This window comes from Crocodylus porosus, unplaced genomic scaffold, assembly GCF_001723895.1.
Source record: "Crocodylus porosus isolate Cpor-Errol unplaced genomic scaffold, CroPor_comp1, whole genome shotgun sequence".
NCBI classification, from domain to species: domain Eukaryota; kingdom Metazoa; phylum Chordata; order Crocodylia; family Crocodylidae; genus Crocodylus; species Crocodylus porosus.
Window position 1 is genome coordinate 71,860,201 of NW_017728949.1, and position 12,943 is coordinate 71,873,143.

At 40.9% G+C, this 12,943-nt stretch overlaps 1 protein-coding gene across 1 annotated transcript in view; it reads right to left on the reverse strand.

Annotated features, from left to right (window-relative positions):
* The window catches only part of LRP1B (LDL receptor related protein 1B), a 1,585,724-nt gene that overhangs the window by 907,068 nt on the left and 665,713 nt on the right, over window positions 1–12,943 (reverse strand). The window contains exons 4-5 of the mRNA XM_019553609.1: window positions 5,256–5,375; window positions 3,757–3,885 (exon numbers count right to left, since the gene is read on the reverse strand). Coding sequence (XP_019409154.1) covers window positions 3,757–3,885; window positions 5,256–5,375 — 249 coding nt within the window. The remainder of the gene's footprint in view (window positions 1–3,756; window positions 3,886–5,255; window positions 5,376–12,943) is intronic.

A 12,943-nucleotide genomic window follows, 5' to 3' on the forward strand; every position in this document is an offset into this window, starting at 1 on the left:
CCTCCTGGTTGACTTCTTCTGGGACGGGCGCCACTGGCTCCCACGACCTGTCCTTTTCCTACCTGTGACTGAGGGGGGCCAGAGTTTGGTTGACCTGGCGAGCAGGGTGGTCTCCTTCCGCCTCCAGGCCCTCCAGCAACTCCTGTACGGTGAGGAGCGCCCACCTTGGCAACACCTGGCATGCCGGTTTCTGCAGAGGGTGGGGGCCCTCGGCTTTGACTGAGAGCTCTTCCTGCTGGACCTCACGCTTTTGAACTGGGTCGTGCTTCCAGCCTTTTACCGTAACGTGGTATGAGCCTGGCAAGCCATGTTCCACCTCCAGTCCCAGGCCCGTCACCTCCAGTTCCCGTGGTTGCTGGGGGAACCCCTGGTGCACAACCCGGCGCTGAGGCGCCCTGTGCTGAGCCTGGCCTCTGCCAGTCTCACGGCCGCTCTCATTCAGGCGCGTGTTCTCCGCCTGGGCCACCTCCTTGACCCTGCTCGGTCAGCCTGGCTCTCACCCGAGGCCTTGAGCAGCCGGCTGGGCATGCACTTCGTTCGCAGCGTGGGCCGTCTCCTGTGCGAAATCCCATTGGCATCTCCGGGCGGGCCAGGTCCCCTGCACTGAGGATGCCCCGAGCGAGGCTTTCCCTGCATTACCAGGGCGCGCTGTGCCGGGTGGAGGACGGCCATCTCAAATACGCGCTCTGATGTCATGACCGGTCTGGGCGACCGGGCTGGCTCAGTGTCGAACTGCGACTTCCAGCTCTGCCGTGTCCTGGGCCCTCACCAGGCTGCTTTTTTGCTCTCTGTTGTGTGGAAGTTGAAGGTTGTGTGACGTGTATGATGGGATGGAGCAGGGTCGGAATTGTTTAGGACTGTGTGGCTGGCACGCCGACCGCGTAGCATGTGAGACATGATGGGAAATGCAGCGAAGGAGTGTGTCACGGTGTGAGGTGTTGGTGGTTTGGTTGTTCCAGGGATTCTTTTGGCCCGGGATTTGGTGCGCGTGGGACACACTTTTGCGGACGGTCTGTGGCTCGGATCTTTTGGTTCTCTGGTATTTGGTGTGCGTTGGACGCACTTTGGTGGGCAGTAAAATGGGCGCGGGTGGCTCCCATGTGGAAAACGAACTCCCTTGCCCAAGTTGGTTTCTGGATCTGAGGACAAAGAGACTTGTCCGATCTCGTTTTTGGGTTGGTAGTAAGTTGTTTGTGCTTTCGCTTTGCAAGCGGCCACCATTGTTGTATCCCTGAACCCCTGAATAAAGTAATTAAAAAGTCAAAGTCTTTCTTTCTATCTGTCTAGCTAGCTAGCTACCCATCCACACACACATATATATAAGTTGATCTATCCATAATATGCTTAAAAGAGTATGAAAAGGTTCTAAAATCATGAAAGCTAAATCTGTGAGCCTTCACAAGAACATTGTGCTTTGAAGTCAATTTAAGAGTTACAAACTTTTTTTCTAAAACAACAGAAACACATGCTTGTCATAAACACAATGCAGGGTGCACTGCTTTTGATCAAAGAAGGAATCACTTTCTCACACTACATGCCATTTCTTTCAAAATCATTTTTAAAATGTAAAATCTTCTTTGCACTATATAAGAAATAAACCCACATTTTCCTGAGGTTTTTTTTTAATATTCTTTTTATTGAATTTAGACTCTTCAGTATAGCTATGAAAACCTGGCAAACAAAAAAAATCCAGAACTCTATTCAGCAAAGATACATTTCATCTAATTTTTCATTCCTGAATAAGTTATTAACTGAATCTTTATTCATAAAAGAAAGCTCTGGATAAAAGAACTGGGGGGAAAAAAACCACATAGTGTGCCCACAGCTGTTATGAAAGCTATTTTAACTTCCTCTACCAGTAGGTGTGATGTAGCCACAAGTCTGAGGCTCTGAAGCTATTTAAATGTACTGAGCAACAAGATGCTGAATTCATTAAGGGACAAATCTAACCAAGGCTCTGCAGTCATGCAATTGCTGCCAAATTCCTGGGAGCTGCACAAGAAAATAGCAGAAGTCCTGTGGAGATTAATTCTCAGAGTTTTTGAGGAAACCTATTTGCAGGGAACCTTGAAAGTTCTTCATAGTGGGCCTTTAATTAGAAGGGCCACCCCCTACCCAGACAGTAGGAGGGCACAGTCCTGGCACCGCCCAGGTCATTTCTACCCATACTGTGTAGTAGCATTGGCATCATGGTTTCATGCCTGTCAAGCCTACATCGCTGTAGTGACTAGCTATGTCAATGCAATTAGTCACTACGGCAACGTAGCATCTCACATAGATGCACCTAAAGGAAGGACAGTGCTAGAGTGCCAATGCGGCTACTATAGACTGCTCTAGTACTTGAAGTGGATAATCTCTCATGGGAATCCTAATAGAGAGCAAGAAAGAGACTGGTTCTTCCATGCTACTATGCAGTATTTGCAATACATATTCAGCATCTTGAGTATCTTACACAAAGGAATACATCAGTGAGGTGAACAGAGGACTATGCACACTCACCGTAACCCTACAACACTGAAATTGCCAAAGGCAAAAACTGATGTGAAATAGGATGGAAAGGGGAAAAAAAGAAAGAAAAAGGTAAGGTATGATCTAAAACTATCAACTCATTTCATACAAGCCACTAAAATACTGACAAATGACTACTCTATGGAGTCATTACAGACTGGGCTACATTTCATTTTTGAACTAGAGGTCAAAGAATCTCCTCATTACCAGTCTTGGAACCAAGTCGTTTTCCTTGCTCTGGATTGTTTCGCTGCATCAGTGGCAGCACCTGTTTTTTCCTACCAAAATCATTTTTTATGAAGGGCAGTGGGACGAATAATAAGATTTTTTTTTCTATATGGAGTTGCTTGTAGCACGCATTTTCCCCCCTTTTAGGGGAAGGGGCGTTATTTCTTTAATCCAGATCAATACTATGTGGATCAATATAAAACATAAGAAACAAGTCTTACTTTTTGAGCTTATTAATATTTTAAATAGTAACTCTTAGAAGTGTTTAAACCAAAAAAAGAAAGTGCATGTTATTTCCTAGTTCAAGCCTCAAAGGTACAGCATCTTCACATTTTGTAATAGGAAAAGCCTGCCAACTGGCACAGTCAAAAACACATTTTCCTTTGGATTTCTATATCTTGACACACACAAATATACTTTTATGCTAGCCTTTGGTCATTAAGCAAGTTGAACAGATTGTATGAGAAAATAAAAATAGGTTGTTGAGTCAATGTGCTGACTAGGGAAATACTTTGTACAATTTGGCTTCATTAAACAGAATTCACTAATTCCCTTAAATGCTTAATTTATTATTTGCTAATGAAAATATGCATTAAGTAACCAATAAAGCATAACATGAATATGAATATGATTACATCAATCCCTTGGGACACTGCAAGAGGCAAGGCAGAATATCATGTCTCTAAATATCCCAAGGGCATAATTACCTCATGATAATGTCCCCTGCCACCAAGGTAGCCTTAATTCTCTTTTATAGGTAAAAAATTGTGCTCAGCTGAAAAGTTTATACTGGAGAAGTAATCTAGGTTTTACAGAGTATTATTTTACTCCCCTAGAACAGTTTTTAATTAGGCATTCTTATTAAGATTTTTATAATAACCTGTAACAACTAAAAAAAAATGTTCTGGAAGTCTAATTCTGAGCCACTGTATGGAAGCAAAGGGAAATCATTCTTAGCCATGGCCATTTTCATCTACCTCATTTATCAGGAAGAACGACAAAAGCAAAGATCTCACTTACCATGCTTGGCCTTGCAAGATTTGTTATCTGGCTGAAGTACGAAGCCCTCCACACAGCTACATGCATATGATCCATCTGTATTGATGCAGGTTTGGCTACAGGTCCCATATATATTACATTCATCTAAATCTAAAGGAAACATTGAAACTAAATGTAAGGAACAGGATAAAAAATGGTGGATGGATTCAACCCCAAATGAGAATTTCACAAGTATGGCTAACTCCTCTATGGCCTAATTATCTTCTTAGTGTGTCTTATCTAAGCTGTTGGATGAAATTATGCCAGTGAACAACAGAAAACCAGAAGCTCAAGTTTTCAAGATTAGTTGCTGTTGGGTTTGACAATAAAGCCTTTCAGAAGATCCGGTAGAAATTACTGCCTTTGATATAATTAGAAAACTTTGAGGTTTGACTTCCAACGAAGACCTTGCCCATCTATTTCGTGTATAAACACTTAAAACAACTATGCAAATAAATTCTAGTAATTTGCATAATGCTTCTTTCCAGAAAAAGGCACAATAAGGATTAAAATGGTTAGCAAAGCAATCCTGATGTTCAGCTTTCTAAATCCTGTTGGGGTTATTTTTCAGTTTAGATCACTGTTACATTGTGCAATAAATTTGAAGCAAAATTCACCTTCATTCCTTGACACATTGCTTCCTCAACTTTACTGGCTATTGGCTAATGGGGGACCTGTGGGAGACCAGGCAACTAGTTCTATCCCTGATGTCACTGTCAAGAGTCTGGCTGTCACATGTAATAATTCACCCACTGGTGATGTAGGTACTATCATCACCTGAGAAAGGGACATTTGGTTTTACTGGGACATTTCTTGTGGTCTATAATAGATTTTACATTAAAACAAGGACACAAACATGTTATTCCATTGGAAAGACAAAACTATCACAAAAGATACAAATAACTTTAGATAAACCATAGCAACAAATTTGAAACTTACCAAGATTTCAAAAGTAGTGTTGTATTGCCACAGCAAGGATTGCAGGCAATAAATGATTATCTTTCATATAATTCCTTTGTTACATTCTTATATTACATTCGTAGGGTTGAATAATCTATTTAAATCTAAAGGTCAAAGACTCTCCTTGAATCAGTCTTGGAGTGTCTAAATATATGGCCCATAAGCCAGACCCTGCTCAGAGAAGCCAGGAGCTTACGTATGGGCGAGTTTGTCCATCACCAAAACGGGTATGGAGTCTCATCGGCAGTGACAGGGTGCCAGCAGCTCACTGACATCGCTCATCCTGCTGCTGCTTGCTTCACCTCTTGGAGGCGCATCTATATTTGCCCCTGAGGAGTCCTGAAGTTGAAATCTGATCTAGTCCTAGAAGGGCTAGATTAATTTTTCAAGCCTTATTTAAGCTATCCTAAAATAAAATTCAGACCCTGATCTTGAATGAAACTATTGTTCACCTGCATCAAGTTACTTGGAGGTCTGGCTCTTTAATCTTACAGCTCCTGGAAAAAACACGTCCTAGTTACCTTTGCAGTTTCTTCCATCATTGCCTACTTCATATCCATCTTCACAGTAACATTCAGTGCTGTTCCTTGCAATGGCACACTTGTACTGGCAATTTGTCTGTTGGCATTTGGAGAGCAATTCTGTAAAGAAAAAATATTTAGAGAAAACCTTTACCAGAGGGTAGGCTTTAGTTTTGATTTTTCCTGGACCACAGGCTAGGGGTGAGAGACAGGAAAAACACCACTTGTATTTGACACTATTGTTATTAACTAACTTATGACATGCAGTATACTGTTAAAAGCTATGCATTTTCAGCAAAATAATAAAATAAGTTTAGTGATCTTTTTTTCTATAAAAGCTCTTATAAGCTTTATTATCTACATGTACTATTGCTCTGTTCAAACCTCAATTTTTAGAACATTAGTTATGTTCAGTCAAAGCAAAAATTTTAAAAAGATAGGTATATTATTAAATGATTTTCAAACACAGACAAATGCATGAGGGAGGTTTCAACATCCATATCTTTCCTATCTGTCACATCAATTGATTTTTTTTTTATTTTTGAGGGCTTGTTTTGATTAACCAATGCATGTATAACCTTCACAGTAATCAATGTGAATAAATTATTTTTAATAATTTATTTGTGATTGGTATATAATGTTGGACAAGCATCAGATGTAATAGATTTCATTACGAGTGAAGTCTTTCATAGAACTTGCTGCTAAAACTATATTAAGTATATACCATCTGTATAAAGCAAATGACAAAGTGGTGTAAGAGCCTAAAATCCAGAAGAATCAGTATAACAATAGCATTTACCTCATTAATACTTTCTTGTGAGATGCAATTTCTAAAACTAATAAATTAAATTTAACAAAACCCTCCAGAATATAGTTACATCCCAAATGTATGAAACATCTCAATAAAGTGACTGTTAAAAACAGGGCGTTTTTATCAATGGTGAATTAAGAATTCTTGGTGCCCTGGACCCAAAGATGATTGGCCTCACTACTACCCACAATATAAAATTCTCAATATTAAATATGTAACCAAACATGAAAAAGGCATGAAAAAGAATGTACTGTATTTATTATATTTCAAATGACTGGCTTCTTTTGAGCTTTAAGGGTGGAAAACTTTTACAAGGTGTCATCAAAACCGAGTTCTACTTTTACTGCCATAAGAGATAAGGCATTCAGATGTTCCTGTTACATTCCTGATCTAAGCTCTTTTTTTTTAAATCCTAGCCATCTTTGAAAATGTACATTTGTGATAGTCAGTGTCAGAAAAATCTTCAGGGCAATATCCACATTAGGGACACTGGATGAAAGGCACTGTCTTAAATCTTTCAGCAGTTTGCTTAGAGACTTAACTGGCTCATCCTGTGCAAAGAACTTGCATTATATAAGTTCATGAGGAATGCTTTCATGATCCAATGTTACTAGTGAAAATTCATCAGCAAGTTCAACTACAAACCTGTGATTGGCAGAAATGTCCAATGAGCAGAGTTCAAACATGACTCCAAAATGGACAGCCAGCATCCTGTAATTAGGGACCTACCTAATTTTCGGCAGCTGCCCACCAATTTCACAGGGCAGTCATTTCATGGGCGGAGTGCACAGGGCCCTTCCCAAGCCTGTAATTGGCCAAGGGGCCCCAGTGGTCCCGCCCCTCACTACTAATTGGCTGCAGGGGCTGTCTGTCATATGACTCTGCCCCTTGCTGCTGATTGCCAGGCAGGCGGGGAGTCAGCACTCTATTTTCCATAAGTTACCCCTCCTGCCATCTATTTTGCAGGCCCAAATTTCACAGGCAATGCCAGATTTCATGGAATCTGCAAAATCCATGAAATTGCAAATGCATGAGGTCCCTACCATTATGCGTCAATACGACCGCGAAGGCAAGTCAGCAGATAATCAAGTAAAGGATTGAATGTTTCCACACAAAATATTTGCCTTCCTTGGAGTAAGCCCTCAGGTTCTCTAGAGTCATCTTCAATTTTCTCTTTCTAGTGTGGCAAAGCTCACTTTGATATTTTTGAGAAGCAGCCTTGCATCTGTTCTTAGCAGTGTTGTCAAAATTCCCAAATTCTTTTCACAGGACAGCCATAAATGATCCCTGAGAAGGCAGTAGGTGAGCTGCTCTACTAAGATTTGCTATCATTGCCTAGTAGGGGCATTATAAATTACTGAAATGCTCAGTCCAAAACTGTGCCTTGAAATGTCTCTATTTTTTTTTCTATTTGGTTCAGAAGTGAAGCCACCTCCATTTGATTACAGGTGATTGTTTTATGTCTTCTGAAAGGTCTTCTAAGTCTTGCCAAACTCCTTCATAATTCTGCCATAAAGCTGTCATGAAGTTGTCTCGCTGCTCTGTCTTATGTCTGACAGACTTTTGAGCATCTCAGCATTTTCTAATTTTTGTATCTGGTTGTTACCAGAGCTGTTACTGCCAAAAAGCATATTTTTCATCCATAGGATGATGCACTTCAGAATCATAGAGAAGTGAGGCTGGAAGGGACCTTCAGAGGTCATCTAATCCAACCCCCCTGCCTGAGGCAGGATCATTCCTATCAAAAAAATGATACAATGACTACAGAAAGCCAGAAAAAAGTAACAGTATTCTAGCAGCTGTTGTTAATACTGTCGAACTCCACTAAATTTAGTGAATGTGCAGCACAAGAAACATAACATAAAAGATGTTATTCAAGTTAGCTGCCTGTTATACTGATACATTATTAGCACTGGCACGAGTTTATCCATGGCACCTGGGTATATCCAAATCCAAGTTCTTCATTGTGGCAAACATCAAGTTAGCAAGGCTTGCATCTGTGTGGCTCTCCATTGGCTTAATCTAATAAATCTCTAAAAAATAAAAAGTAGCCCTCTAGACCAACAACCTGCAAATTCATTACAAGGTGTAGACCAGAACAACCCAGTTCCAGTCCTATGAAGGTGAGGTAGCTTCAGCAGTGTGTCAGCAGCAAGGGGCTTTGCTTACACCTATCCCAGGGCCAGGCAGCTGGGAGCTATGCTGCCATGACTTCTCCCCACAGCTGGAGATCCAGCATACCAGGAAGCTGTCCAGCCCTGACGCAGCTGCTCACTGGCTGGGAACTGAACCCACGCTGCAGCCAGAAGGGAGGGAGAACAGGGGAAGTGGCAGTGGCATGAGCACAGCTGGAAGTTACCTGTCCCCACTGCAGCTCCTCACTGCCCAGACTCAGCAGAGGCAAAGGCACAGGCAAAAGTCCTTCAGCTCTGCAAGCTGGACCCAGCAACTCCATGGGCCAGATGTTGCTGACCCCTGCCCTAGGCTGACAAGTGTGAATATGAAAGTTTGCTGATCTACATGTGACAATTCTAGTGCTGAATAAAAATCACTGAACAATACTTTGCGTAAGTTGTTTGGGTATTGTATCATTTTTGCTGTATCTATATGGGCACAAAGGAGAAGAAGAATAGTTCTCGCATGTTTGCTGAAGCTACTTGTGCTACAAATAACCTATCAGTGGGCATGTCTACACGTCACCCTACGGTGATGTAGTGATGCACTGCATAACCGTGCAGCATGCTACAGTGAGGTAGTGATCACATGGGTCTACACGTGATTAGCAGCTACGTTGCCATAGTGGCACCCCCCCTTGTTATAGTGCACCACTACAGCAACATAGTGGCGAAATCTAACCGTGTGCCATATGCACAAGGCAGTACAGGCAGCTACTATGCCATGCTTTTAGCACTTCCATAAGAAAGTACCAAAACACAGTGCCATAGCAATGTTGCCATATGGCAATATGTAGATGCACCCAGTATCAAGCCCAATGCATTAGGCAATAGAATAACCATACTCTAGTCAGCAGGACAAACAGGATTTTCTTAAGGCAGAAGGGATTGACTGCCCACCCCATGGCCTCCCACATCAGCTTCCCTCCCTCTCCCCACCCCATTATTGTTGGCAGGATCAGTGTTGATCCCCACCAGACAAATCGATTGAGAGCCTGGTACATCTTGGCAACAGGGGGCTCTCTAATTTACATCGCCTAGTGTCTGGCCAAGCCAGTTTCCAGAGAGATGGTAGTTTGCGCACATAGATCCTATTTGCAATGGTTTTACTTATCTTACTTTACTTTGAGAGCTAGAAATTTTCTTAGGGTACTTTACTTTAACTTTGTGATTACTATCTCCTATACAAGCGTTCTAGGGTGTTGCTGACACAGGAGGTTATGACCAGAGGTGTAATGACACAGCCATGTACCCACAGCAGCTGTCATATGTGGGCTTACTGGTGACCACTGTGCTGCTCATACAAAAAAAATGCAGCTGCAGCTGCAGTGGCACTTGGCTTTTTGTTTTTTTCCCCCTGTGCTCCCACCCCTCCCCACAAGCTGCCCCAGCCTGGGCACACCATTGGTTATGACAATGAATGGGATAGCTTTTATTATTATAAAAGCAAAGATATACTTTACACAATATGAAGATGCTTCCTATAATAAATTATCCATGCAAAATTCATAGCCTGATTTGCTGCTGCTTATTGTTACAATCGAAAAACCTTCCAAAAGTCTGTTTGTGCCTTTTCTACTTTTGCAGCCAAAGCATTCCTATTTTTCTCATTCAAGTTTTATTTTATTGGTTTCATATCCCTAGCCTGTCCCTAAATTTGCCTTTTAAGGAACTCGCCTCTTTACAGCCCAAATGAAAATCCTTCCCTAAAGATCACTTTAAATGGAGCTGTTCTCTCAGGTAAGGAACTGAAGGCAAGACTAATAATATGGTATCTGTTTATTTAATATTACAATTTGAATGAAATGGACATCTACATTTCATTTCTCAAGTAAACAAGGATCAAATAACCTAACCAACATATAATTTTCTTCTCAAATATTTGTTTTATTCTACACAGCCAATAGCTTTTATTAGGTAATAACTATTAAACTTACAAACTGGATTGGGATTGCTTGGACTGTTTCCATAGAAGGTGTACAGATACCAGGCAGCACTGAGTGAATAGTGATGACCTGCTGTGCTGCCAAAGAGACTGATGGAGAAAGGCAATAATAAGTTGACAGTAGAAATCCATGGAGTGAAAGAGACTGAAAGCACAGAGTGACAGTCTATCTGTGGCTGATTTGCATAGGATGCATCAATTTCTAGGTGAGCAGATATATATCTAACATGATCACTGTAGTACATCAAAACTTTTATTGGTTAACCACCTGTGACTGCAGCACAGAGCCTCAGACTATGCAACACCTGCTGCTTGAAGGCACACATACAATGGAACAGCTCACAAAGTATAATAAATAAGCATAAGTATGAATAACAAAATGGTCAAATGTGGTGCAGAGACATGAGAAGAACAGACCAAAACTTTTAACAAGAAATCCTTACATTTTCTAGTACACATGATTCAGATGCTGATAACCCACACACCTGACAAATATTCTATTCATTTATCTCTTGCCCTCCTCATTTCTCCCACTGGTTTCACTCTGGCTTCCTTAGTCTTCAACCTATTATATTTGCACCACTCTCAAGACTGCTGCTTTTGAAGGGTCAAATGCTTTCTCGCTCATGTTTGAATTTTTTTCAGCCTACTGTGGTCTGAATCCTGTCTCGAAGGTGTTTTTGTAAGGTTCTCTTCTGCATGAGGTCTGTGATGTCGGAAAGGGAGTGACTTTTCTGTGAAAAATGTTTTCCAACCTGTATCCTAGTCTCTCTCTCCTTTATCTTTCTTCATTCATTATGGAGCATAAAAAGGTTAAGTCTCTAAATGTTTTTATTTACACTGGAGTTTTGCCCTGGCCTTTGTTCTGTTCTATGGCTCAAGTTATATCTGCTTTCTCAGGGACCTGTGAAAGGGCCCTTCATACCTGAAAGCTTGACTATATCCCTCCCAACTCTACAGTTGGTCCAATATTACCCACAAAAATCCGTGATTGACGATATTTCTGACATTTTCCTTAATGTTGCAGGAAAAGTTCTCAGAATTCTAACTTGAGCACAAAGCAAAATGTGATGCTAAATTTTAGTTGAATTTATATGTGATTACATCACATTAAACTCACATTAATACCAACAAAGACCATTGTAATGATGAGTCTGTACTAACCCAACATATGTTATAATTTGTTGCACCATAGAAAGTTACAGATTTAGTTTCCAGACATAGCTATGATCATCATTAGAACATTTTTTTACTCAAGATATTGCATCTTACCCAGTATCTCCCCATGTCATTTAATTTTCACAGATGACTTCCCAGTTATTTAATCCTTAATATAGCACTGTGAGATAGGAAAATGTAGATAATAACATTTTTCAGTTTACAGGCAGGGAGACTAAGTGTCTTGCACAAAAATACAGAGGAAATACAAGCAAGAGTTAAAATATGAACTCAGGAACATTGATCTTTACCGTGATACTTAAGATCAGTTTGCTACTTTCTTTCCGAGCCCAGTTCAAAGACCTGCTTTTGGCTGCTCAATGTCATGCCTATAACGATAAAATTCTCCCTAGCATTTTACAATATAATTCTAGTCCCTACTTATATGCTAGCTGGATAGGAAAGAGAATTTGTGTCATAATTTAAAAGAAAAAAATATTATTGTAACTTGAGCTGGTACTAGTGAGAGATGGGTCTGGAGCTATTATATATATCTATACGAGGCTCAGTGATGCCTTTGAAATCTCGTATTATCAATCCTCCTGCTTCTAAGTTGCTGTTAGCCAATTCTTGTGGCATCTGTCAGTTCAAAGTTGCCTTGGAGGGAGCTGAATAGTCAGTCAGCCATCAAGGGACCCTTCAATTAATACCAGTTCTTTCCAAACAAATGGGTCTAAGAAATATTTTTTCATATTTGCATACAACATTTTCCACACCAAAATCAGGGACGAGAACAATGTTATGACAAATAGATCATTCGCTATGTGCAAAAGATATTCCTTTGTCAGAAAATATCCTGATATGTTCTAATGATAATTATACTGAACCTGTCAGACTTCACCTGCTTTCTTTTGGTTGGCACCATAACCTATAAATGGAAAAGTGTCCCACTGCAATACTGCACTGTTCTTGTATTTTTCTCCTTTACTAGATCCTTTCATCTTCATTCCATGTCAGTGATCCTACAACACTTTAAGATAAAAGAAACAGGAACTTAACTCTGGATATTTAGCTTATAGAGCACTACTGCAGAAGCTTAAGGCTTAACTTTACTTAAAAAAAGTATATACCTATGTCGGATTTAGCACAGGAGGTAAGGAATGGACTGGGGTCAGGAAATAATACAACGATTTCTGGAGGAGGAAATATTTTGCGATTCTGAAAACAGGAACATTAAATGAACAAAGACTGAGGGACTGATTTTCTTGTGTCTGTCACCTTGCATTGTGATTTATCAGTGTTATACACTTATAATAGAATCCCTTTTTCAGTACAAGAACTAGGCCTGTGCGAAGTGGCTAGTATTTGCTTCAGATTTGGTCTATTTGGGGGACAGTGATTCAATTCGGTGATTCAAGTCACTGTCCCAGTTCGATTCAGCTGAATCAGGCAGGCCCATCCCCCCGAGCCCTGCAATGGCTGCCCCGCTCACCCCAGCCCCCGGCTCTTTGGAAAATAAAAAGCCCTGACTCAGCAGGTCCTGCCAGGTGAAAGAGTGATCCCCACTGCCCCCTGCTGCATGGGGGGGCTCTGCATGAGG